The 25,025-nt window shown below is 44.8% G+C and overlaps 1 protein-coding gene across 1 annotated transcript in view; it reads right to left on the minus strand.

Annotated features, from left to right (window-relative positions):
• Nucleotides 1-25,025, minus strand: part of XPNPEP1 (X-prolyl aminopeptidase (aminopeptidase P) 1, soluble) — a 28,825-nt gene that overhangs the window by 2,440 nt on the left and 1,360 nt on the right. The window contains exons 2-17 of the mRNA XM_009881625.1: nt 20,322-20,385; nt 18,457-18,561; nt 18,062-18,154; nt 16,500-16,643; nt 16,010-16,105; nt 13,689-13,770; nt 12,515-12,725; nt 8,919-9,008; nt 7,536-7,586; nt 6,373-6,431; nt 5,612-5,689; nt 5,002-5,073; nt 3,165-3,225; nt 2,262-2,331; nt 911-1,084; nt 1-31 (exon numbers count right to left, since the gene is read on the minus strand). Of these exons, the coding sequence (XP_009879927.1) occupies nt 1-31; nt 911-1,084; nt 2,262-2,331; nt 3,165-3,225; nt 5,002-5,073; nt 5,612-5,689; nt 6,373-6,431; nt 7,536-7,586; nt 8,919-9,008; nt 12,515-12,725; nt 13,689-13,770; nt 16,010-16,105; nt 16,500-16,643; nt 18,062-18,154; nt 18,457-18,561; nt 20,322-20,385 (1,481 nt within the window). The remainder of the gene's footprint in view (nt 32-910; nt 1,085-2,261; nt 2,332-3,164; nt 3,226-5,001; nt 5,074-5,611; nt 5,690-6,372; nt 6,432-7,535; nt 7,587-8,918; nt 9,009-12,514; nt 12,726-13,688; nt 13,771-16,009; nt 16,106-16,499; nt 16,644-18,061; nt 18,155-18,456; nt 18,562-20,321; nt 20,386-25,025) is intronic.

A 25,025-nucleotide genomic window follows, 5' to 3' on the forward strand; every position in this document is an offset into this window, starting at 1 on the left:
CCAAAGGACCCATCTTCATAATACCCAGGCTCTGCAGAAACAGACAGTAATTAACTAAGCTGCAACATAGCTGCACTGTGCAAATACTTATTCCCTATGGCCAAACTTCCCCTCCATGGCTTTAGTCCACTGAAGTCACTAAGCGATCTTGACATCAGGCATCCACAGAGGCAAACAAATTTCTGACTCTACTTAATCTGCACAGAAGCCCTGAGCAAGGTGACTGCAAAAGTTCTCAAAGGGAGGGAGAACAAGACAGCCCTCGAGCTCAGAGAGTCTCCTTCCAAGTCAAGGGAGAGCACAGAATACATGTGTTCCAAATACCAGAAACTCTGAAAATACTGTCTTTATGAAAGACAGGTGGGTAACCCCTTCCCCAAAACGCTTATTTTAGAGAGTCCTCCCTTGACTCCCCGAGAGGACTTTGCAGCCCTGAAGGAATAAAAGTCTCTCAGCAAACCCCAGCAGGCTGTTAATTTACTACCGGAAGAATAAGGCACGTAAAGATTTAACAGCTGCCTCAAATAGCCCATAGCAAAGACAGGATTAGCTCCTGAAAGACTGGTGTCCACCTTGTACTGTAGCCAGCTCTTCAACTGCACAATGGGAGGCAGCATGCCAGAGCTGGGCTGGTCAGCAGTACAGCTCTGCTGAGGTTTGCACTGTAGAGAGCAGGAAGCAGGCGTGCAGCATTCGACTGCAAAGGTGCTTTATGGAAGCTGAAAGAGCTAAAATCAGTGGGTCTTTATCTAGAGACCTTAAAATAACAATTGAAATAACAAACTGAGGAGGAAGACCAGAGCTTATGATCCCACTTTTCTTTTACACCATTGTCAGATTTAATCCCTCTTCATCTTAACAAGCCTGGTCCCTCCCCCAGTAACCAGAGAGAATCACCAATGCTGAATACCATCAGAGACGATCATGCCAGCCTCCAAGGGCTCATCTGCAAAGGTTTTGTAGCTAATGCCGCAAGGACCCTCGTGTACATTTAGGAAAGAGCCAACTCCATGTCCTGTCCCGTGCAGGTAATCCAATCCACAGTCCCACAAGGCAGAGCGTGCAAAGGAATCTAGAAGGTGACCTGCAGACCAAGGGGAAAAGACAGACACGGAGAGAGAATTTGATTAAGTCAGGCTCCCTCAGAGATGCTGATAATCACACTGAAGGCTCAAACCTGAAAAACATGCAAAAAAATCAAACCCACCAAACAAAAAAACCCACCACCACCCCCCTCAAAAAAACCCACCAACAACCAAAGCAAGCAAGTCATTGGATTGTTAGAAATTACAGGGCAGATTTGGCAAGTCTGACATTCAAGCCTTTTCTCAACTAAAGAGCCCCGCTCACTCTCCTGTTACATAGCTCTTCAGAAGATGGTCTGTAACAGAAACATTGCACTGCTGCTTGCTCCACTGGGGTTTTCAGGAAAGAATCTAGTGGTTAAATCACCCCCAAAGAATTCAGTGCCTTCCTTAAAGGTAGAAGACCAAGAAGACTTGCCAATCAGCCAGACTTCTTCCCTGGACGGCCAGTCATTACAGATTGCTTCAACCAGAATGCAGAGAATTTCTGTTGCCTGCATGTGAACACCAAGCCCTTATGTCCAAGTTCAGAGACCCTCCAATTTCAGTTGGGATTTCTCATACCACTACACAGCTGCTCTTTCCTCACCTACCCAAGAATGCACACTGGAGAAAACACTAAAAAGAGGCATCTTTGTGTAAGGTGTCTGATCAGGGAGAAAATAGCCCTGCAACAAATTCACCAGTGGTGAATGTATGTCACAGCTTCTCCTGCACAAAATCAAAACAGCTCCTCTGTGTGTCATTTTCCCATGCTGCTCACTGACGAGATTCCACATTAACTAGAAGAGAATTAATTAGTCTTTTAGAAGCTGGAAAGTGACCTCTTGCTTTGATAGGGTCATGAGTAAAGCAACCTCCAAGCATAGAAAGTCCACAGATGTGTTAAGATGTGTTAAGAGTGCCATTGACTGATGAAAGTCACTATCACCCTAGAACCAGAGCACTTTGAACACCCCTCAGACTTCCCCCTCAGAATTTTCCGCACTAGTTGATGCCGAGAGAAAAAATATCAGTAATCAAGAATCCAAAATGTTGTGATGGAAACAGACACAGACAGTTACATTAACATCAACAACGCATCTGGACCTGTCAACCAGAATTTTGCTCTCAGACCACTTAATGGTTCTTCAGACGTCACTGCTGTATTAAAAACACTCCAGCTCACCAACCTACCTTTGGTTCCATTTGGGAAGATGGCTGCACTTACAGCTATATGTCCCTTCAAGACATAGGTGAAGCATTCCTGTCAAAAAAATGTGTGCCATAAGTAAACAGGGAGAGGTAAAACTGTCTTCCCCAGGAATAGGAAGAAAGACTGCATCTTGTAGTAAATTGTGAAGGATCTGGAAAGATTTGCTCCTGCTCTCCTATGGCCGGTAATGTCAAAGCAAACCATGAGCAGAAAGAGTTTAAATTACTCTGAAGATCTTTCTCCGCTAATTATGGAGAGTGTGTCACAAACTCAGACTGCAGGTTTAGCAGCAGGATTCACCTGACCTACATGACTGATTTTCTTTGTGGCTGTAGTTTTACTTCCTGAGCATACCCTACAGCATATTTTCATCACTGAGTGAACCATAATGATGAAATTAGTTTTAATTAAAGAAGCAATTTAACATAAACAAAATTACATTGCTGAATTTCCAAAATGGACCTTCTCAGATAAGACCGAGACTGGTTTTTGATATGGTACACTAGACACAAACCACTGTTGCAGCCTTGCATTAGCCACTAAGCTTTGCACTAAATTAAATCCCCCTAACTCCCATGTTGGACAAGCCAGTAATGTTTATCCTCAGCCCACTGATTTTATTATTTCTTAGCGGAGACGTGTCACTTTGCAGATGAGAGGTGTGCATTTTAAGATAGAAAGGTGTCATTTTCCAAATCACTTGGTTTATATTTTGGAAGTCTGACAGCCTCCATTTCAGCCTTTATCAAAATGCTGTCACATATTAAATAAATGATACTTGATAGAGCACTTTGACTATATAGCAACAGGGCACAATACTAATTTGTTTAAGTATCTCTAATAATAAGGGTCAGATCACAAACCACACTGAGATGCCAACTTACCTTTTCATAGGCTGACGGTGTTCCAAAATGCATTGTCCTGGTCACATCTGTGGTACCATCTCTTCCAGAGGCAAACAAAGACGCAGGAAGCAAAGGGATAGGGGGAAAAGAAAGATTGAAGTAAGAATGCACAGAAAACCCAGTCACACTGCAGTAAATCAACCAAACTCATAATTGGGTAAAGTCATCTGCTCTGTACCACACAAGAATGATGATGTAACAGCTCCTAATCTCAAAAATTCCTGAACACACATGTCCCAGATGTAGCAATAATGATTTACAATTCAAAATGTTATCCTTCATTCATAAGCATCCCAAAGCTCCTCACAAATTAGAATCTAAACTGCTCATAAAAACGATGCTAATTTGAGGTTTAGCAACTGGTACCCGCCCACTGAGAACAGAACAGAGAAAGGTGAATTTAGACTATTTGTATGGAAGATGATTCATTAGCAGCTTAAAAATACATACTTATGCACAAATGACAGCTACCAGCTCAGGAAAGGGGAAGCATAAGGGGGTGTAGTGTCCCCTTCATCCTCAGGATATCTTGTGCTAAGATTTCTAGAAGTTATCCAGCATTTGGATAAGGGTCAGTCTGAGACGTCAGAAACTGGCTCCAAGTTCCTTCTACAAGTATCATTTTGAGCTTGCTGTCAAAAACACAGAGGCTCTTGAAATAATGAGTTCCCTTTGAAACGCTCACTCCTGTGCCTACGCTTTTGCCCAGCACACACAGGCCATGGTCACAAAGAACTCACGGTTTAACTTCTCAGCAGGGACAAGCAGAGCATCCCTGTCACAATGCCATTGATATCCAGCTTACATTGTATTCAAAGGGCTGCCTTTCATAGTGGCACTAAGGAAATCGTTAATTAGGCCATCAGAGGAGAGGAAAAAAGATCTCCTTGTAAAAATCTTATCAAAGGATGTCTGTATGGTTCCTTTTCAAAGCTCTTCCTGAACGACACAACAAAAAGGCATAGCTCCAAAGACAAAACTCATCTCAAAGGAGCAGCCAGGTCTGTCCAGCATCTTTCTGAACAAGTCACGTATCATCAGTTTACGCTGGTTAAAAACATCACTTCTTCCATTTTCCATGGAGTCAGAGTTCCATAGTAAACAGCTGCAGAGGTTGAGGCCACTGAATAGCACTGTCAAAAATGAGTGAGTCAACAGACATGACGCCTTCCCAAAAACCACACCTGAGACCTAAGTGGCCACTGAGATGAGAAACCCTGCCTCTGAGACTGTCTGGAAAGGCAGGGAACACCACAGGGCAGTGCTGTCCTGCTCCTTTGCCCTGCCTTGTTCTGACCTCAACATCAGTCAAATCTGCTCACATCCCGGTAGGGCAGGTGCCTCACTCGGCTGTGCAGATGGCTGTGTAGGCAGCCCGAGGCTGAACCAGGGCAGTCAGGCCTGCTCCCTGTTCCCTGCAGCTCTAACACCAACATGCCAGGTGAGCGGAGCTGCAGCAGACAGAAACATGCACCACCAGCTAAAGCACAGCTACCGTCACACTGGTAATGGGACTCTGATGGGAACTGCACTTTTAGATCTTGTCTCCTACCCCAGACAAGGCTTGTCAGCAGCCCTAGTGTGCTGTCCCGAGCCTAGCTCAGGGCCTCCTGTCACAGATCTTTCACTCACTGACTGATGCACTTGGCTATATTCAGAATCCCACAAACTCCCTCCAGAGGGGACACAACAAGTGAAATGGCACCGCACTTGAAACTACACATTGCTGCGTTTGCCACAGCAACTGTGAGCTGACCCTGCAAGTGGTCACCGGGAGCAGAAAACGTAGCAGTTCAGCACCATTCATCCCACTCACTTGTACTGTGCTCCCGAGTCCAGGAGGTAGATCTCGTTCACAGACAGCGTTCTGTTGGTCTCAGGAACTGGCCTGTTCAGTTAAACACAATATTTTTTTGTTACACAGTTTTAAGGTCTCCAGCCCACGTCTGCAGTCCAGAAATCATATTAAGTGCAAGCTTGGATGTGTCGGCTCTGATTTCTTGTGGCAGTGATGGAAATCCCGCACATGCTGAGCCAGGGATCATACTGAGGAGTGTATTTGTCTACAGTAAACAGCACTACAGTACAGAGAATAGCTTTGTTGCTTCCAGCAAAACCCTCAACATCTGTTCCTGGACATATTTCAGAACAGTTTGCGCTTCATACTCATCCTTCCCAGACTTCTACCCCCAAAATAGCCCTTTTCTATGGCCCTTGAGCAGACCACCATCATAATACATACATGCTGCCAGCAGGGAGAGATCTTTATTTAGTAAGTGCGGAAGCTCTGGTGGAATAAAACAAGGTGACAATCAACAGTGACTACATCTCCCTGGAGCACTCTGCTGTGACTCCACAAAGAAGCTAGACAGCTCATTCCAACTATGTTTGTCAAAGGATGAAAGAAGAAACTGTGGTTCTCTTACTTGTAGTGAATGATGGCTCCATTTGGACCCGTGCTTGATATGGTAGCAAAACTCAATTCAACAAAGTCTTTCTGTTGGCTGAAAGAAAAGATTGTGATCACTACAGCACAAGCAAGAGGAGCACACCAGGCATGTGGAGTGCCCCATCCTCAGCTTCACATCACCCCAGACTTCCCCTTAGCCTTGAAAGCCACCTGGGCAAGCACACTTGGGTAGGAGAATTGTACAGATCAAAGCCCTATCCTCCTAACTGTATGGAAACCTGCTTTCCTCTCTACCCTTTCCTTACAAGCAGAAAATTCACCACTCGGACCACCCAGGGAAGAGGTGTCCTAAACAACTTCTTCTTTGTTACTTATTTACTCAAAAGCCTTTTCAGAGGTTCTGTTGGTGTACACATGGGAGTATCTCTCAATACAAATGGTGCTCATTCTCCATCAGAAGAGGAGGAAATCTAACTCTTACATCAACTCCTCTGCGGCAAGAAAGCAACTGTCTTGTATGTAAGTGTCCTAACCTGTGGGACTCCTCATTGCTACCTCAAAAGGAAAGCGGATAGGATCCAGTGGGCTGGGACTTGTATCTCCCAAGAGACCCAATTCTTCCCCAACTCTTTCAAGGGTTCAAAGAAATCCTGTAGTAAAGGTTTTGTCCTCAGGTAAAATATATCTGCGAGTGAGCTGGATTTCTAAAGAATAAAATTTAAAAAAAGGATAAAAATGCCACCCAGAAAACATCCTCACAGGGGATTTACTTTTTACCTGCGAAACTCCTCTGCTTTGTCTGCAGCAATTATTTCTGTTACTGTTCCCTTTGGAACCTAGTGGACAAAGAGGAAGGTTGAATTAGTACACCAACAGCAAAGAAAATGCTATATACTTAAGCACTGGGCCTCGTCTGTGCATTATGAAACCCAATCTTGAAGTGGCGTCTTTCCAGGTTTTCTGTCCTCATTCCTCAGTAATGACAAACATAAACCTAGCAATATTGTGCAGGGCATGTGAGAAGCAGGAAGCAGAGACGGTCACAGAAGGATTGTGCAGCTAGTAAAGTATTAACTTCACAGAAGTTAACATCTCACAAGCCAACATCTCTTCACAAGTTACACTAAGCTTAAACAGTTCTTTCCAACAGCCTACAGTATTAGAAGAATTTTTATGCTTTTAAATCAGGAATGGAAGCAGTTGCAGGAAAAACAGAGGACATTAAATTTTACTTTAGGCATTCAATAAATTAAAACCCGTGACACAACCTCCCCAGGACTGGACAACAGGCAAAGGGGAGCAAGAGCTAGGTCTCATAACCCCTGAGGCAGACTTCTTGAGGTACTCAGACATGTAAAAAGGCACCTTCTGGAAGGCATCAAGCCATCTCCATAGGTAAGTCAATGGACTTAGACATGCAGCAGCAGAGAAGGAGCACAGCTTAGTAAGTTGCTGTGTAACACCTGGAACTCTGCACCTTCACTGTGTACTTCTAACCCAGAGCAAACACAAGTAATTTTTCTTCATCCCATTTACACTGCAATGAGCATGACTGCACCTCTCCATTCATAAACACCATACTGCCAGACAACACTGATTATCACGAGAATAATTCCAAAGTATTGCACCAAAACAGATATTATTTCATGATATACGCTACCAAACCAGCACAAGACAGTATTAACACTGTATTAAGCTTGTTCAGGTAATTTCTCACCTAGTCTTGCTTTGGTCTGTGTAAAATGAATAGAAGTACATTTTCAAAAAAACTCATTCAGCCATGGATGGAAGCATGATTGAAATCCCCCACCCCAAACAGATAAAACCCCAATTTTCCCCACTTTTAGCTAAGACATTATAAAGACTATCAAAACATTTATGCTAATAAAGAATTTTACATAGCAATAAAATCTCCAAGTTAAAAAAAATTAATACACTACCTCTTTCTCCAGCCAGTTAAAGAGCTCACACAGGGCAACAGCATCTTTAACCTATGTTAAAATAGGCAGAAGAAAAGGGAATTGAGAAGAAAAAAGATTTATCAAGCCTTAGTATAAACAGGTTTTGATGCAAAAGAATTGGACCTGCAAGTTTCAGAAACACAAACTAAGACATGATTTAAGAGGTCTTTCCAGGTTCTGCATCCTGTAATTAATACAAGCACTGGAAATGTATCTGGAAAATTAAAGAAACGTTAATCAAGGTTAACTGCTGGGAAGTATCTTACTGTGAAGAATTACCAAGAACTCGGCAAACACTGGCTTTACCCCACACATGCCCTTCAAGTCTCTTGCTTCAGGACACAAGATCTTGCATCTCAGATCATGGAAGGTAACCACACAACACATACAGTGATGTGACAAAGGAATATGCTCTTCAGACACAAAGGCATCACACAGTCTCTGTCACACAGCTTCTGGCTTCTCTCTTGCCCGATGACCCCCATTTTTCTTCCTTTTTTCTACATGCTTGCAGTATGCAGGGGCAAGAAGCAGGAGACAAGTGTACAAGAGCAAGGCACAATTTTGTCGTCAGGTGGAAGGCGACAAAGCGTCTCTGCTCAGTACAAGTATTCTTACTTCCCATTAACTAACAGGGAAAGAAACACATTGAAATAGAAAGCAGGAGTTCCCAAGAAACTAGCAGAAAATATGGGACAAGCCCAAAATTGCAAGCCCTGCTTTAACTGGCACATTTCTCCTGTTGTGAAAACTGTTGCTTGAAAATTAACAGGAAATAAACAAGAGATAACTTCAGCCGCACCATGAACCTGTTTCACAGGCAGCTTCTTTGCTTGAAAATATGAAACTTCCTGGGAAATCAGCCTCATTTCCAGAGTGTCATGATGACACAAAAACAGAGTGCTTTGAGGACACTGGCTGCTTCTGAACATCTTGGCCTATGTTTTGCACCATGTGTCAAAGAATTTCTCTGTGTTCTTTATGCTGTGTTTATTCAAGTGATAACAATTTGAAGACTCCACTGAGAAAGACAACAGAACTAGCAAAGGGGAGGGAACATCCCTTTGAGGGTCTATACTCTAAACAACACTTCTCAAGTCTGCACAGTCTTCCAACAGAGCAAGGTTGATTCCTCATGCTATTACAAGTGTTGTTCTTCACTCCAAGGGAATGCTAAACAAGCAAAAAACCTGCTTCAACAGCAGTAGATGTCTGACAGAAAACCATTTTTATCCTGCCATCCAAATTCTTATTTGCTTTTTAATCCAAAACACTGAAAGTGAAAGGAAAATTCAATTTCTTTTCCTAAACGTAAAGCAAACCTCTTGCCATGTGCAAGGAGGCTCTCAAGGCTTCACTTACATGTGCTCTTCTCATGCCTTCTGTTTCCGATGCGTTCTTCACAGCTTTTGCAATGCAGATGGGGGTATATGGGGTGAGGTATCTGTAAGCCTGCAGCAGAAGGACAGGGATTACTTGTGGATTACTCAGACTACATAATCCTACAGGTTTAATAACTCAGCCTGGCCACAATTTGTACTTTGGCAGTCTCTCTCAACCTTCAGCGCTGTGAGATACCAGTTGCCAGTAGTCAGCTAAGTGCACTGAGGAATAAAGAGGAGAAACAGTCCCTGAGTGAAGGAAGAACAGCCACAGGGGAATCCAAGGAACTAAAGGGTCAACAGCTTTAAAGGGTAAAGATTTGGATATCCTAAATACCATATATATCAATCTCTGAACTACGAGTTTCCTGTTATTGCTGTACACTAAAGGTCCAGACAGAAACACCAATCCCAGAGACTCAGGTGGAACTGAGGCTGTGCAAACAGACCTAAAAAGTCACCTTGACTGGTCACCCTACCGTTACCCTCAGGCAGCAGGGAACAAAGGGTACCCTGCTCAGGTATTGAGCATTGGAGTCGAACCTGGAGGTTCCCCCAAGGCTCTGGCTCCTCCAGCACCGAGCATCACCACTTCTAGCAATCACCAGCTCTCACAAACACACCACGGGCCTAAAACACGAAAGGCCTTTGCAAACCTGAGTTTCACATGCTGTCCACTGCTGAACAGAGTTTACATCAATGGTTTGAGACAAAGCTTCCCTGTGCTTGGACAGGGTGGCCCTGCATTAAGAACTAGTAACTGATCCCTTACCACTGTGCACTTCCCCAAACATCAGCTGTCCTTAAATTAGCAGGAATGCTTGGCTGGTTTTGAGCACGTCTATAGAAATTCATCAACTGAAGTGACTTTCCCAAGCCTTGTCACACATGGCATCAGAAGAAGGAACAAAAACATAGTCTTTTGCCTCACGGTTCTCTGCTCTACCCATTATATACCAGGAGATGGGATGAGCACCTACATAAGCACAGCACAAGCAACATGTTGTTTTCTCATTCTCAGTGCACCAGCATACAAATAAACACCACTCAAATTCATGGGAAGGGCCTGGTAGACCCTCAGCAAAGACCAATTTCACACAAGTCCTACAGGCTTACAGTTTCCAAATTCTTAAAAACAGCAAGACAATTACACTGCATTATGTAGAAACTAAAGTATTGAAGCAGTCACAAGAAAGTCAGGAAAATCCTTTTATCAGAGTCAGGACAAAAATTCCCAACGCTCAGATTCTTAAATTGGCTTGCCTTTTACAAATACTGGTAAGTTCTATTGAACTTCTGTGAAAAGTATATTTACATGCAACTGTAGGCAAATCTATAAAGGGTTTGCAGATTTAATGATGAACTGGATTTTTGCCAATGTTAATATTTGGCTTTGATGGAAGGAGATGGACTTACAGCACTGTGGCTCTTCAAAACACCCCAGGCCAGCTGCTCAGCTGGTGTAAAGTGGTGTAGAGCTACAGAAAAATACCCAGAATGAGGAACTGTGAAACCTTTGGCTCTTCCAGTGTTTTTTTAATCAAGACATTTCAGTCTCCCCTCCTGCTTTCTATTGAACAGAGCTCCTTGAAGCAGGGACTCTCACATTGCATACAGAGGGCACGTAGCAGTATAATGACTCAGTATCAGCCAAAACTTCCAGTGCTAAAGGGGTAAATAATGTCACTACAACTCATTAACTCATTACATTCCTTAACCTAGGCCAGACCTGCTATACTTCTCCATAGGGATGCTCTACATAAATCATCTACAGTAACTTGCCCAACCTGGGGTTAGCTCATTGAGTCCAACTACAGCAAGGGGTATTCTACTCTGAAGTCAAAAGAGCAACAACAAATTTGTCCTGAATTCTCCATATACTCTATACTTTCTGCTACCCTGAATGGAAGAGAGTGGGAAAAGTTTCAGTATTCTCTACATTAACAGTCAATTTGCACCTAGAAATGGCTTGATGGTCTCAGAAGACTTATCCTGGGCAGGGGCAAAAAAAAAACCACCACAAAACTATCTTGCCCATGTATGCATCGTGTTGTTTTTTAAACTGCACATTCCTTCAAGTCACTGCAAAAGCACAGAGTGCCACATCCCATATTAAAGGGATATGCTGAAAGCAACAAAACTTTCCAGACCTGTTTGGTTTTACCATCTGTCCTGATGCATCAAGTGCAGTGAAACTATTAAGGTATATAAGTAAATGTTATCATTGGAGAAAAATAATGCATGGTTCCTGCTATTTTGGCCATGACAGCTGGAGAGTTTAAGCAGAGATTCATGGTGGTATCAAACTGTGGCAGCCCGGGGATACAGAAACAGACCCTGCTCTTGGGATTTTGTCTTTTGGGAGATACAAAGCTGAGACCACTCTTAAAATTCCTGTATACAGGAAAAGCCTTCAGACCCCACAAGTTAGCTCTGTTGCAACAGGTAGGGCTGTATCGTATGTATGCCTGCAGCACAACCATGCAGTACATGGAACAGGCAGGAGACATCTGCCTGCCTGGCAGAGGCAGAAACCTGGTGGTGGGTGAATGCAGACTTGCAGCCAAACACTTCTAATAATTTAGTTCTTCCTTCAGCATCCCCTTCATCTTAGCCCTGCAATTCTCAGGCGGGAAGCCTGGGCTGTTTAGTAACCCAACACAAGCACAGACTCTGTTCTGTGGGTCTGGTCTTCCAAGGCAACATCTGGAAAATACCCATTGGTCCCCGATTCCCAGGCATATTTACTCACAGTATCTGTTAGTTACTAGATATCTCTGCAAACTGCATGGTGTTCCAGAGAACGTGTAGCAAGCAAGAGGCGCGCACAAGATGCATGGAAAACAGCTTATTTGTCCAGAGTAGCTGCTGTGTCTTTCCCCGAGTATCTCCTTTCATGACTACTGGAATATTAGGTGGACTAAAAGACTCCCAGACAGTCAAGTTCAAGTATAGCAAGTACAGCTACAACTGTCCCTCAGTAGATGCACTCACTGCACGGACAACCACTGCTTGCAGGTTATCCGTACCCTCACAAGGTGTCCTGCTACAACAACTCTGTTGCCCTGTCCCTCCCATCTTTGATACAAGACATCACATATTGCCTGATATCCTCAAACCACTGAAATAAATAAGGGGAACCATCTTCAGACACTCAGATCAAGCCCAATGTCCCGACCCAAAAGTCCTGCCCAACTTCCCTGCTTCAGTTTCTGCAAGTTTCCAATTCTTACTGCTGGCCCACATAAGGCTGATGATGTTCCAGCCATGGGCACAGTGACCCAAGTTTACCCTGCTCCCTCCCTCCCTCCCCTCCCTCACTGTACTTGTCTTATCTTAAGCTGACAATTCTTTGGGTAAATCGGCTTAGCAAGTTGGAAGGGCAGCTCCAGCGAGAGCAACCCCAGGATTAACAACCCCTCGATACCTCAGCACAGCTGGATCCCTTCCGTACACCCTCCAGCCTGCATCATGCTTTGCACAGAGGAAGCTGAGGCCAACTGCCCTCGTTAACACCATTCCTGACTATGCTGAGCAGAGGGGAGAAAAGTATTTTCCCTTGCAAGGACCACTAACCTTGGGAATGGCCTCAGTCAGAGCATAGCTGGCTTTGTCACTGAGCCACACTTTCTCCTTGGGTGAGAGGCCTGCAGCAACAGCCTGCAGCTCTGACAGGATAGATCCATAGGGCATCACTTGGATTTTAAACTCAGGTTCCAGGGTGGAGTTGAGCTGTAAGTGCTCCCTCACAGCTGGGTCCATCATACGGTCACCATCGATGAAGAGCCTTAGAAACAAATCAGACAGAGCAGATAAGTGGGACCACACCTGACGGTGGTTGGAGTAAAGGAGGGAAGGAGAAACCATTCTGGTGACATTTCAGGAAGAAAGGAGTTTGTTAAGTATGTGCTATACTTTGTTCTATATTGTTTTAACCACTGTCCTTCACACAGCTTAAATCCCGCTTTGAAATTAAGATGTACCACCTTGCTGAGAGCAAAGGAGCTGATAGTGTTTTTGTTTGTATGACACATTCAAAACGGCTGCATCCCATCACTGCGGATCAAGCAGGAGAGAGTAACAGAGGCAAAAAAATTGCTATCCTCTATTTTTTAAGGGCAACATCTGGAAATAGAAAAGCTAATGTTGTTCTAAGTACCACACTGTTCTTGCTTTCACTGAATTGGAAAGTTCAGCTCAACCTTCAAATACAACCTGTACTCACCCAGCCAGATTTTACCTCAGACGCATCTAGCTAGCAGCTTGGAGATGCCTCTAAAAGACTTGTGCTTACTGAGGCTCATTGTACGGGCAGTCGCAGGAAAGAAGCCTTCTGTCATAAACCAGCCCTGAAACTTCTCTACACAGTCCCTGCACTTTTGAAGTGACTCATTAATGACATTAGAGCAAAGTTTTCCAATGTCGAGGCCAGCGCTGTCTCTTACCCACATTTCACCCAGGGCTCCGAGGGCCCTCCACGTTTTATCACAGGGTGACAGACAGAGGGGTCAGCCATCCTGCCCAAGGTCAGCCAGCAAGTCAGCCAAGGTGCTGAGGAGTGCAGCAGAGCTCTTGGCTGCTTCTCTAGGTCTGATCAGGGGAGGAGAGGAATTAACGTTAAAGACAAAAGTGCTCAGAAGGGACATTAAAGTGCCCAAGCGTAGGGGTTTTACAAAGAAAAATGCTTTGCTAGAACAGCTCTCCCACAGAAAAATGCATCTTGGGGGACATAAGAGGGGAATACAAGCACCTGATTGTGTTCATTCCTATGACGGCGTATGCAAAAAACACGGGATTGTACTCAACATCAGAGCCTCGGAGGTTGAAAAGCCCTGGAAAATAAGAAGGCCAAGAATCACAGTCCTGGTTCACCTTTTGTAACATTAGAGAAAGCCAAAAATAATCGCAGCAAAACACAGTCAAGCAGTGAGTCGTCATGGGTGCAGGCCGTGGGTCCAGCTCCCACCCAGCTGTCCCACGGCCTGCTCCTTTTCCGGCAATCCTAAGTTTTTGCCAGCAGATGGCACCAGAACTGCAGTTTAAACACTCTCATTGGGCAACGAAATTGGGGTTTAACTTCTGAAGGAGGGCTGGCTTGCAATAAAGCAGGAACGAGCAAAAAAGATAAGGACATGTAAAAACAAAGTAGTGTTTGCCCCTTCTGGTCTGTGCAATGCAATAAAAGCTCACTTCTCAACAGCTAAAAGACTTCAAAGTTACAAGTAATAATTTCATTCCAGTGCTTCTTTTGATACTTGAGGGAAGAGGGAGACACAGTAGGCAAGACCAAAATACTCCAAAAAGGCCTCTCATTTGGGTGCCTCCAACGTCTCAGATTCAGACTGCTTAGTCTTAGTTTTTTTCACAAAGATTTTATCCCTATAACAACTCCAGGCAAAGTCAAGAGGGGAAGTAGATGTTCAGCATCTCCAAACTCCTGATTATAGGGTCAAATAAAAACCCCAGGGTATCCAATTAGCTGAAATGAGTTACTCAAGGCAATAAGGCCAGCCAGCAGGACAGCTGGGAAAAGAACCAACATGTCCTCAATCACGACCCAGCACTGTATTCATCGAACTGTGCAAATTCTGCCACAAAAGTAAAAATAGAGTTTGATTCTCCCCTGGGAAGGAGTAGGTCACTCGAAAGCAGGAAGGAGCCACAAAGAAATCTTTAATGCATGGGTACAAACTTCCTTGCTCAGTCGACTCCCAATGAAGTAAGGAGGCAACAGCCTCCTCTGGAGCTCTCTTTCTGCCCCCAGAAACTCGTCTGGAGTTTAATACAGTGAATTGCATTAGATCAAATTAAAGACATCTTCTCTCTCTTCCCCTTTTAGGATGGGAATCAACCAGGCACCCAGCAATAAGCTTCTCTCATAACCTCCTCTGGTCCATCTTAAAACCCTCAATTCATAACAAAGCTTGGCTTTGCTGGAGATATTTAATCTGAAACCACCTCGGGGCACCAATTTATCATTAATTTAATTGGAGATGAGCCTGAAAAGGTGAGACACTCAATCTCCGCTCACGCAGGTCTCTCCAGGGAGGAGTCATATCACCACTTTCAGAAGTATTTCTTTCATGAAAGAAGTTCTTTGCTCAGTGTCCCAGATCCAGGAGAGCCCACAGACCCCAGCAAGCTGTCTTCTCTCAGTACCAGAGATAGTGCGCTGGCAGTGCTGGAGCTAGGAACACGCCACCTTCATTTCTACCTTTTCAGATCAGACACAGGGCACAGGCATTAGCTGCACTCACACCCTGCCAGCACTATGTTCCCACTGCACCAGTCTGCACATTGGTGATTTCTGCACAAAGGATACACAGCACTAGTAAAAACAGCCCTGGGAGAACCACTGCTGTTTCTGGCCATTCTCCCCTCCTACGCACTGGGCTGGGAGCCAGGGTGTGAGACCTAGTCATCCTGGGGCCCCAAACATGGAGGGGACTCTCTAGTGGGACCCTGGGTTGAAGTGATCTGGAAATACAAGTTGAGCCCTGACTTATTTGTTTTAACCGAAGCATTTGCCAAACACTGGAGAGGTAGAGACTGACTTAAAAAGTCGGAACAATTAGGAAGACTACTGTGAATGCTGTGTACCCCACCCTGGCCTTATGTATTCAAAGCCACGCGTTACATTGCTTCATTTATTGCCCAACCTCCACAGCAGAAAACAGTCTCCATCTTTCCATAGAGAGAGGCAGCATCAGGGTATTTTATAGCCAGAAAAATCTCACAGGTCTTTTTTTTTCCCCTTCAAACTGCCTCAGGCTTTATATATAACCTTCCTTTCCCTTTGCCTGGGCTGTTTTTCAAAGGTGGTGATTTGCTGCATTTCCTGGGCAAAAAATGTACTCGGGAGCTGTACTGGTGTAAAAAGGCACTGTGTAGAAATACAGGCTCACCGTTTGTGACCTGTTATCACCACTGCACTCGATACAAGTTAATTGACCTCTATCAAACACATCGTCTCTCATGAGTGCCTCCCACCCTAGCAGGGTTCTTCTTTTCCAAGGCAGGAAGGACATTTGTTTTGCAGGAAGAACTGAGGAAGATGATGCAAAGACTTACATGCTACTTCATCCAAGGCTGTAACCACAAACCACAGGACTTTCCTCTCAGCCATTTTTGAACGGAGGGCTACAATTTTGTCTCTCCAGCTGACCCCTGCAAAACACAATATGAAAAGCTACAGGCACCAACTTTACTGGGGATGATGACGTAAACACAGACCAATGCATTGGATTTTGGAAGTACCCAAAACATACTGTGTTTGGCTTGTGCTCCTCACTCCTTTCTAATAACTGATATGAACTATCTCAAACAAGCTGCCCTCCAGACATCCATGGATTTGTTTTGAAGTTATCTAGCCTCTAGCAAATGGTTATTTGAAGTTTTGAGGACAAAGGGGTCATTAGCTGAGGTCTGATCACTTTCTTGATCTATTCGTAGTGGGTCATATTGCACTGTAGTACTGTTTTTCTCACTACTTTGTAAGAGGAAAGCAAAGGGGACAGGGCAGTAGAAGAAGTCCCTGCCTATTGGGAGTTAAGCTTCTCACCTGTGTAACTCAGATTGAGCGTGATGAGAGGCTTGCAGGGGCGCTGAGGACAGTCTGTCCAGATTGTATCAATCAGGTTTTCTTTGACAGGCACAAGGTCGTGGCCAGCACTTCTCAAGGCTTTGGACATCCTCTTCCACTGGTCTGCCAAAGAGAAAGAGTCAAGAGCAATGGCTTTAAAGGACACACGCTGGTTTAACAGCCCCGTTCACAGGGGGTAAACTCAAGAATCTGAGTCTCCTCCTTTCCTTCCAGCCTCCCCTTCTTCCCATTCCTTTAAAAAATCAAAGCAAAAGCTATTACAATTACAGTTCCACAAACACAGCCACTACAGCCAGCAGCAGGTACAGAACCTCACAGCCCTGGAGCTTCATGCTTGAGCTGAAGAACTGCTCCAGCCGGAAGACAGAAGTCACCAGAAGAAGCCATCCCAGAGGCTGCCGTAAGGGTGTCCTCTACCCCAGTGCAGTACCATGCTAGATCTAAACTAGACAAGAGATGAGATGGGCCTCCACACATCCATGAGACTGATCGTTAGCCCGTCTGAATCAAGCAAACGTCTCCCCTTGCCTCCAGTGACCTTTGGACTGGAACCCACGTTCTGAAACATGAGTAGATGTATACTTGTTCATCTGATATAAATGGTACCTCTCCAGGAATGTGCTTCCTACAGGGAGAGCTGCAGAGATGCCAAGACCACCAAGCAGGACTAGCAGTGTGAGTTTTGCCTGGGTGTTCAGGCCTTACATACTAGCCAAGGCATTCAGCAACTTTGTGCTGAAATGCCCATCACATGCCACAGCACAGACAAAAGGAGGTAGACTGGCACTCCATGGAGCGGGTCCAGAGAAGGGCCACAAAAATTATCAGAGGGATGGAACACCTCTCCTATGAGGACAGGCTGACAGAGTTGGGGTTGTTCAGCCTGGAGAAGAGAAGGCTCCGGGGAGACTTTATTGTGGCCTTCCAGTACTTAAAGTAGGCCTACAGGAAAGACGGGGACAAACTGTTTAGTTGGGCCTGTTTCAATAGGACAAGGGGTAATAGCTTTAAACTAAAAGAGGGAAGATTTAGACTACATATATAAAGAAGACATGTTTTACAATGAGGGTGGTGAAACACTGGAACCAGTTGCCCAGAGAGGTGGTAGGTGTGCCATCCCTGGAAACATTCAAGGTCAGGCTGGATGTGGCTCTGACCAACCTGGTCTAGTTGAAGATGTCCCTGCTCATTGCAGGTGGGGGGAAATACATGATGTTTAAAGGTCCCTTCCCACCCAAACTATTCTATGATTCTATGACTCTGTTTTTCAGGTAAGGTCACTGCAAGCCCAGAAAGTAGTTCTCATCCTTTGTGTTTTGGAGTCAATGAAATGCTGTGGAGCTCTTGGAATACATGCAAAAAAACAAAATCCAACCTGTTTTGCCTAAAAGTTCAACCCACCACCCCATCTGGGCTGAAACATGGTTAGCTACATACCATCACACAACAGCTTAGCCAGAGAAGCAAGGAAGCAAAATCTAGTTGCCCAACCCAAACTTATAAATTAAAGTAAAACCAACCAGCCGGAATAATGAAAGGGTCCACTCCCACCTTCGAGCCTTCTGGGAGGACACTCACTAGCCAATCCTCCTGAGTCGGTGTATCTTTCAGACCTCCACGGATTTGGAAAAAAAAAAAAAAAAGAGGTTCAAAGAAGCAGTCATACTGAAGCACTCCCACACTACTCAAAAAGTCCAAGCTAACACATCAGATACATCTACTAATGAATACTAGACCCATGGGCAAGAAGAGTCACAGGACACTAAAGCAGGAGCAGCAGTGTATCCAAGATGTCCCTAAGGCCCTGCACGATAGGGTATCCCTACAGCACAAGCTGTAACATGTGCAAAGTGACCAAATAGCCTGTGACTGTTCTCTGTTTATCAGTGGAGCAACATCCCAGCCTCCTGCATACCCATTTTCATGAGTGTCCAGTTGCTATCCATCTGATGTGCAGCTTGCAGGAAGTAGCGTCCATCTGTCCACATGGCTGCATGCTGTTCAGTTACTATGGCAGTACCTAGGCAGGAAGGCAGAAAGATGCAGTGATTTAGAGGTGGTCAGCCACCACGCAGAGACACAGACAGCTGGGAGAGTGTTTGAAATGCACCCCGATACCCAAAAAGGCAGCTCTGCTCACTTTGCAAAAGTTAGTCCTGTTTCAGTGGAGACATTCACTGTTCTTCCTGCACTACCACCTTGCAAATCTTATCAGAGACAGTATGCACAAGGATGCAGCTTAATTAATTGCCTCAGATGAATTCAACTTAAGCATATCTCAGCCAGCCAGTGGAACTGGGTAAATGGGGCTTTCCAAACCTTCTGTAAGAGAGACTGTGGTCTCCACCTGGCTGCATGTCACAGTAACACATCCCTCCACTCCATCCCACCTTCTTATGGGGAGTAAGCCTGGGCTGTGGCCATCCACAAGAAACAGCTGTCACTAGGCTAGCAGACATGGGTATCACTCCCAGCTGTCAGCTGCACCCCCTTCCCAAATGCTACAGCTCGAGCAGAGATGACTGAACAGGAAATACAAACATAAACTTCTGCTTCTTTCAGTGTCTGTCCCATTCCAAGTGACTCCAGATGGAGGGATGCAAGCAGACAGTTGAGGGGTAGTTAGATCTCAGCAAGGCACTCTAGCTGCCTTGCCCTTGGCAATTAATAAAAAAAAAAAAAAAAAAAACATAAAAAAAACCCAAACCAAACAAACTAAGGCACAAACAGAAACTGAATCCAAGTGTCTTGAGTCTCTGCATCTTGACCACACTCTTGGTAACTAGAAACCGAAGCCCGGATTAGCAGAGCAGAGTTTCCAAATATTAACTCATTGTCTTCTACCAAACTCCCCCAAGACAAACCCCATTTTAAGCTGCTTCAGACTGAAAAGATAGAGCAAGAAACACAAGGTGAGCCCCTGTGTGAAACCTCACTGATTCACTGAGCACTAGGCTGGGAACACAGACCTTCCAAGTACATAACAAGGGCCCAAAATAGAGAGGAAAGTTATGAAGAGGCCATGCAGAAGGCGTGAAATTAATACAGGATTCATGTTACCCATTAACAGCAGCCCGCAGCCCTGGATTTATCACCTTCTACATGAGGTCCCAGAGTAGTTCATAGGAACTGATGAATGGACCCTCCAAACACATAGGTAGCAGTATTTATTAACGGGATTTACAATTAGAGGGAGAAATAGACCTCAATAGACTAAAGCGACTTTCCAACAATCACATGGCACAGTAAGTTGCAGAACTTAGGGTACAGCTAGGGTAAAAACCACGTCTCTTGAAACACAGACCTATCCTACAGCCAAGAAAACATCCTGTCTCGGCAAGATAAGCAAACTTTTCCACAGTGTTCAGTTTCCAAATGCAGTGTTTCTGGCCCTGGATCTGTTCAAACAGAAAGGCTAGCTAAAGTCCATCTACTATTCACCCAGCCCAAACGGGCAATGTGGAAATCTGTTCGTACTGGCTGCACATCAAAAGAAATGACTGTAGGTTACAAGCACCACATTAAAGAGTTAACAGGATTTTACTTTACGAGCAGTTCATTCAGGGGTCAAACATTTTCTGAAAACTTGTTATTGCACTGATATTACATAATTCCAGCGGGTAGCCAAGACATAATTCTGCAGATGCTGAAATGGGAAGAAAACGGTCCAAACAAGCTGGATAGGTTTTCTTTTCCATCCTGCCTCTATGCCATGAATGAAACTATTACTTTACAGGGGAATTATGTACAGTAGAAAGAACCCAAGTTCTGGAAAGGTACCTGCAGAGCCATCAAACCCAGAGATGAACGCCCGTCTGCAATCGCAGGGTGCAATGTACTCGCTCTAGAAAACAAAAGAGGCAGCAATTATTTATAGCAGCAGGGGAAAAAAAAAAAAAAAGTCAGCTGATGACAAATACTTTGATAAGCTTTTCCTCCTAAAGGACGCCACAGAGAGAAAGAAATGAGTTAAAAAATCCTGGGCTCTACTCCACTGGAACATTTAATCATCTGTGATTATATTGTATTTATGTCCAACTGGGTTGGGTTTTTTTAAGCTGCAGCACTTTTCTCCCACAAATGTCTGTAAACACTGAAGTGCTTCAGAGTTTGCAGATGTTTATTTCACACTCAGCCTCCCCTTTGGGCAACAAACAAATGCTGCCTTTGAAGCTGCAATGTGAAAGGAAGAGAAACCAGAAGCACCCCTTGATCTTGGAGACCAGAGTAATCAGCGCATAAAATCTGTAAAACCCACTATCTCCAGTGAAGTCCCCTCACTGGCATTTATAAGAATTCCTTTAAAACTTTCTTTTCCACAATGACATTGAAAGAAAATCATCAAGGTGATAAAACTGTAAAAACTTTTAACCCTTAGTACCTTTCATAATTAGATGCTGATCCTCTCACTTCTTCCTTGCCTACTCAAAATCCAACTACACCAGAAACCACCTGACCGTGGTTTGGTGGGTGAGAGGGAATCAAAGACTACTAGTCCATCCTCATCTCATACCCATCACAACCTGTGTTTGAGGACACATCTGTTGGCAGCACTACAGAAGAGCCTGAGAATGCACAGATACCCAACATCCACAGGAGCTGCCAAAATTAAAAGAACAATTGTACCTTGAAATGGCCCACACACCATTTTTATGGGATCCCATTCTGGCAAGTTCGGAGGTCAGAACTGCTGAGTTGGCCAGTTAATTAACTAGTGCAACTCAGCAAGTCAGCTTAATCCAGGCTGACAGCACCGATGTTTGAGCTGCAAAACCCCTGGATTTGTACCTTACAAATGGTCTGAAACCAAAGTCTGTTCCTCCGCCCATAAAGTTTCTCTGTCCCCAGCTGTGCTGTGCAAAAAGAAAAACTTTGGGGACTGAGATGAGAAATCACAGCCCAATCTTCAGGTGGTTTGAGTTCCTACTGTGATAAATACTGCATTTCCCTGCCTCCGGCCAGGGCTATTTTTAAATCACCTGACTGTTAGAAAATACTCCCTTCAAATCTGTTACTCTTCACTGTTCTAAAGAATGCAGAGGGCTCAACGCACAGGAGTGAGTGAGAGCACAAATCACAGCACCTGGGACTAACAACTTATTTCTGCTCCCAATCACCCCACAGTCAAAACCCCTCCAGAACAGCTATGTCTCTCCCCTCCTGGGAGACACCCTAGGCAGCAGCTACCAATCACTCACCACTAATGTTTTGAAACTGAGCCTTGGGACAGCAAAACCCATGGTCCAACAGAAGATCTGGCTCAGTAGCTTTTGCTCCTGATTGCCAGGGAAGTTCCCTGGGTTATGCTCCCAAGAAATCCTGTTTTATCCAACCACTAATGAAAGTTGGCAGAAATAGGGTGGGTATTGACACCACAGGTGCCCTCATCTCTGAGTCAGACCAGTTGCCTGTACCTCTTTCTGTCCAGCCCCACAGACCCCACAGGGCTGTGACATATTCAGCAGCTATGGGGAGGACAGGGGTCAGAATACCCACCCCAAAAAGGGATGACTGCTCTCTGCACACCTCTAGCTGACAGGGTGAATTTGCCTCAGCACACCACAGCACCACCATCACTACTAACCCCTTTTAAAATAATGACAGAGGCATCAGCAGACAGAGAGGTCAAAGTTGTTCTGGGAACAGAATCAAGTGCCCATTTCCCACAGCAGCAGGACAGAATATAAAGGCAGGGTGATGCCGGACCTAAGAAGGATTCCCCATTTCAACATTTCCTAACGACTATTCAGTCTGTTGACTGCTCCAACTCTCCCTCTCCTACGCTTCTCAGCTCAAAGCTGGGACACCATGTCCCAGGGTCTGATGACTGAAGGGGATGCTGGAAATATCCCGTTGTGGATCGTATCACTAAGTACAGCCCAAATCAGATCAGTGATTTCTCTTCCTTTTCTCTTGACCAGCCCAGCAGAGACTATAGGCTAGTTTGCTTGTGCAATCTCACATTCATAGGAAGGGTCAACACCGAGCTAGCTGCATTAACAGCACAGAACAGTGAAATGGATTGAAATAAGTTTTAAAAAAAAAATTCATCTACAATGAAAGAAAAAAAAAGTCTATCAGTTTTAGATCTGGTAAAAGCTGACCTAAACTAACAAAGACCTTGACTGAGTGGGAAATATCTCATGCTGTCCCATTCACAGACAAATCCAGGGAATGTTTTAAGAGTTTACAATGAGCAGATGGGCTTTAAAAGGGACTACGAGGGATCTGGAGAAGACGACAGTTCATTCATCTGTCAGCCTGAATTCTTGCACACCCACCTGTTCTGTTCCATGCAGCAACCCCTACTGTGCAAAGATGAACCCATGTTATGCATAAGCTAAAATTACAAGGGGAACACCTGCGTACGCCACACAAAGTACAGGCCACAGCACAGTCAGAACAAGGTGTTCCCTGGGGCTTGTCTTGCAGCTCTGATGGCCTTCAACCTGGCCCTCCTCAGGCCTTTCACTTCTGCTTTCCCCTACACCTGTCAGTCCTTGACAAACAGACAAAACTGAGGGCTGCAACACAGAAACCTTCAGCTAAGCCAGGAAGAAGCCAAAAAAAATCACAGATGCTTATCACCAGAGCCTGCATGGTTGGGCCATTAACATGTTAAAGCTTATTCTATTCTGATGTCAACCAAGATCAGCAACGAAAAGTGCAGCTCACTGCCCTTAGAGCTATGACACTGACGCCAGTAAGGAACAAACACTGCTGTGTACTTGGAGGGAGGTCGGAATTCACTGCCAAAAACCTAACTACATTGGTAAGATCTGGAACAGGTCAGTGTAACCTGTGCACAAGCCGTCTCCTCTCTTGCTTTATAACTCTGCTGATTTCTTGGCACTGAATAAGTGTGTGTCAGAGGAGACAGCCCTGAGCAGAAGACAGCATCTCCGCCAACCCAAACATGGGGCCCTCAGCTGGGCAGGTGCTTCCTTGATGTGGAAGACCAGCCAGATCTGACCAAATTTGTTTTCACTGAGTCAAGGCCTGGGGGCGGAAGCCAGCTCCAGTTAAGCTGTGACTGGCTTCAAACCCAAGCTCTAATCCAAATATCATTCCCTCCCATTAAGAAGAAAGCTCCTCCAATATCTGAATGTTCCTATATGGGCAAACTCCAAATTCAATGGAGTTGGGCAACTCAACATAAAAATGGATCCTGCATTTACCACTGCAACACCCCAAAAGCTCAGACCAGCATTTTTAACCGAACCACAAAGGACCTAGATGCCTCATTCCCAAACACATGCCATTTCACCCCTTCATGTTCCTTCAACACCCCCAGCGACAAGTTCCACTCATCATTCATGAAAGGAAGTGGGGCTCTTTGTTTGGACTTCAGCCCACTTTTGGCTGGGACTGCCCTCCTTTCACACCAGCCTTTGGACCACTCAGGTTCCCAAGGAAACAGCCCATTTCTTATCACCAGCATCAAGTTTCAAAAATCAAAGCAGCCAATATCCAGGGATGGCTGCAAGAGCCACAAATCCAAGGTATTAGCAGCCTCAGTTAAGCCAGAGTCAAAGCCAGCTGTGTTTGAGAAGCTCTGCAAGTCTTTCAGCTCCTTACACAACTAATCATGGAAAGCAAAGGATACAACTGGTGGCAAGCCTCCTGGCAGTATTATAACCTAAGCCTTCTAGCCTTGGCAGGGAAACCAACATTAAAAGCATCACAGAGTTCAGAGCTCAAACATTCCCAGTGTTACAAAGAGAAATTAGTCAGCAAGTTGCAGCATCATGGCATATCAGCATCAGTCCAATCTAGGGGTTCCTTTGCAACCTAGAAGGGAATAAAGTTTCCCCCAATCTAAACCCTGTGTCAACACCACAGGAGGGAAAGCCCTCTTTGTTGACATGTTCTCTGATGTGGATCCCAGGACAGCCTCAGGAACAGCTGAGAGAGGCAAGGAAGAGCAACAAGTAGCTTGGGCTGTGGGAAGGAAATGGCTCAAGCCACCAAAAGCTTGGGTATCATTAAACCACAGTCTTCTGAGTCACGGAGGGAGCTGCCTTAGAGCAAAATCTGACTGCAGGGCTGTAAAGTTCTTATTTGTGTACAGGAAACAAACCCTGGCTGGGAACATGGGGAAGCTGCAAATCTCAGCTCATCACAATTTACCTGGAATCAGTAAGTCTGTTCTGGGATCAACAGGTTTCCGCCAATGCCTAGAATTGCACCAATTCCCAAACCTCACAGACAAAATCCTGCACTAGCTAGTCAGGAGGCGCCAGAATCCGCAGCTTTTAGTAATCGTTTCCATCCAGATAGAGTCGCTCTGCAGAGAAACCTGACCAACTCGCCCAGCAGGAAATAGCAACATGGGGTTCTCTGCTTAACTGCACTCTGTCAAGGAAAGAGAGCAACAGAAAAATCCAGAAGTCCTGAGGGTCACATTCTTCAACTCACATGACAGCATTTAACGTCTAGCAAAATGAAACCAGAGTTATATATGGACAGAGGCAGCTTGAGGCT

This window comes from Charadrius vociferus, unplaced genomic scaffold (assembly GCF_000708025.1).
Source record: "Charadrius vociferus isolate BGI_N301 unplaced genomic scaffold, ASM70802v2 scaffold282, whole genome shotgun sequence".
Lineage (NCBI taxonomy): Eukaryota > Metazoa > Chordata > Aves > Charadriiformes > Charadriidae > Charadrius > Charadrius vociferus.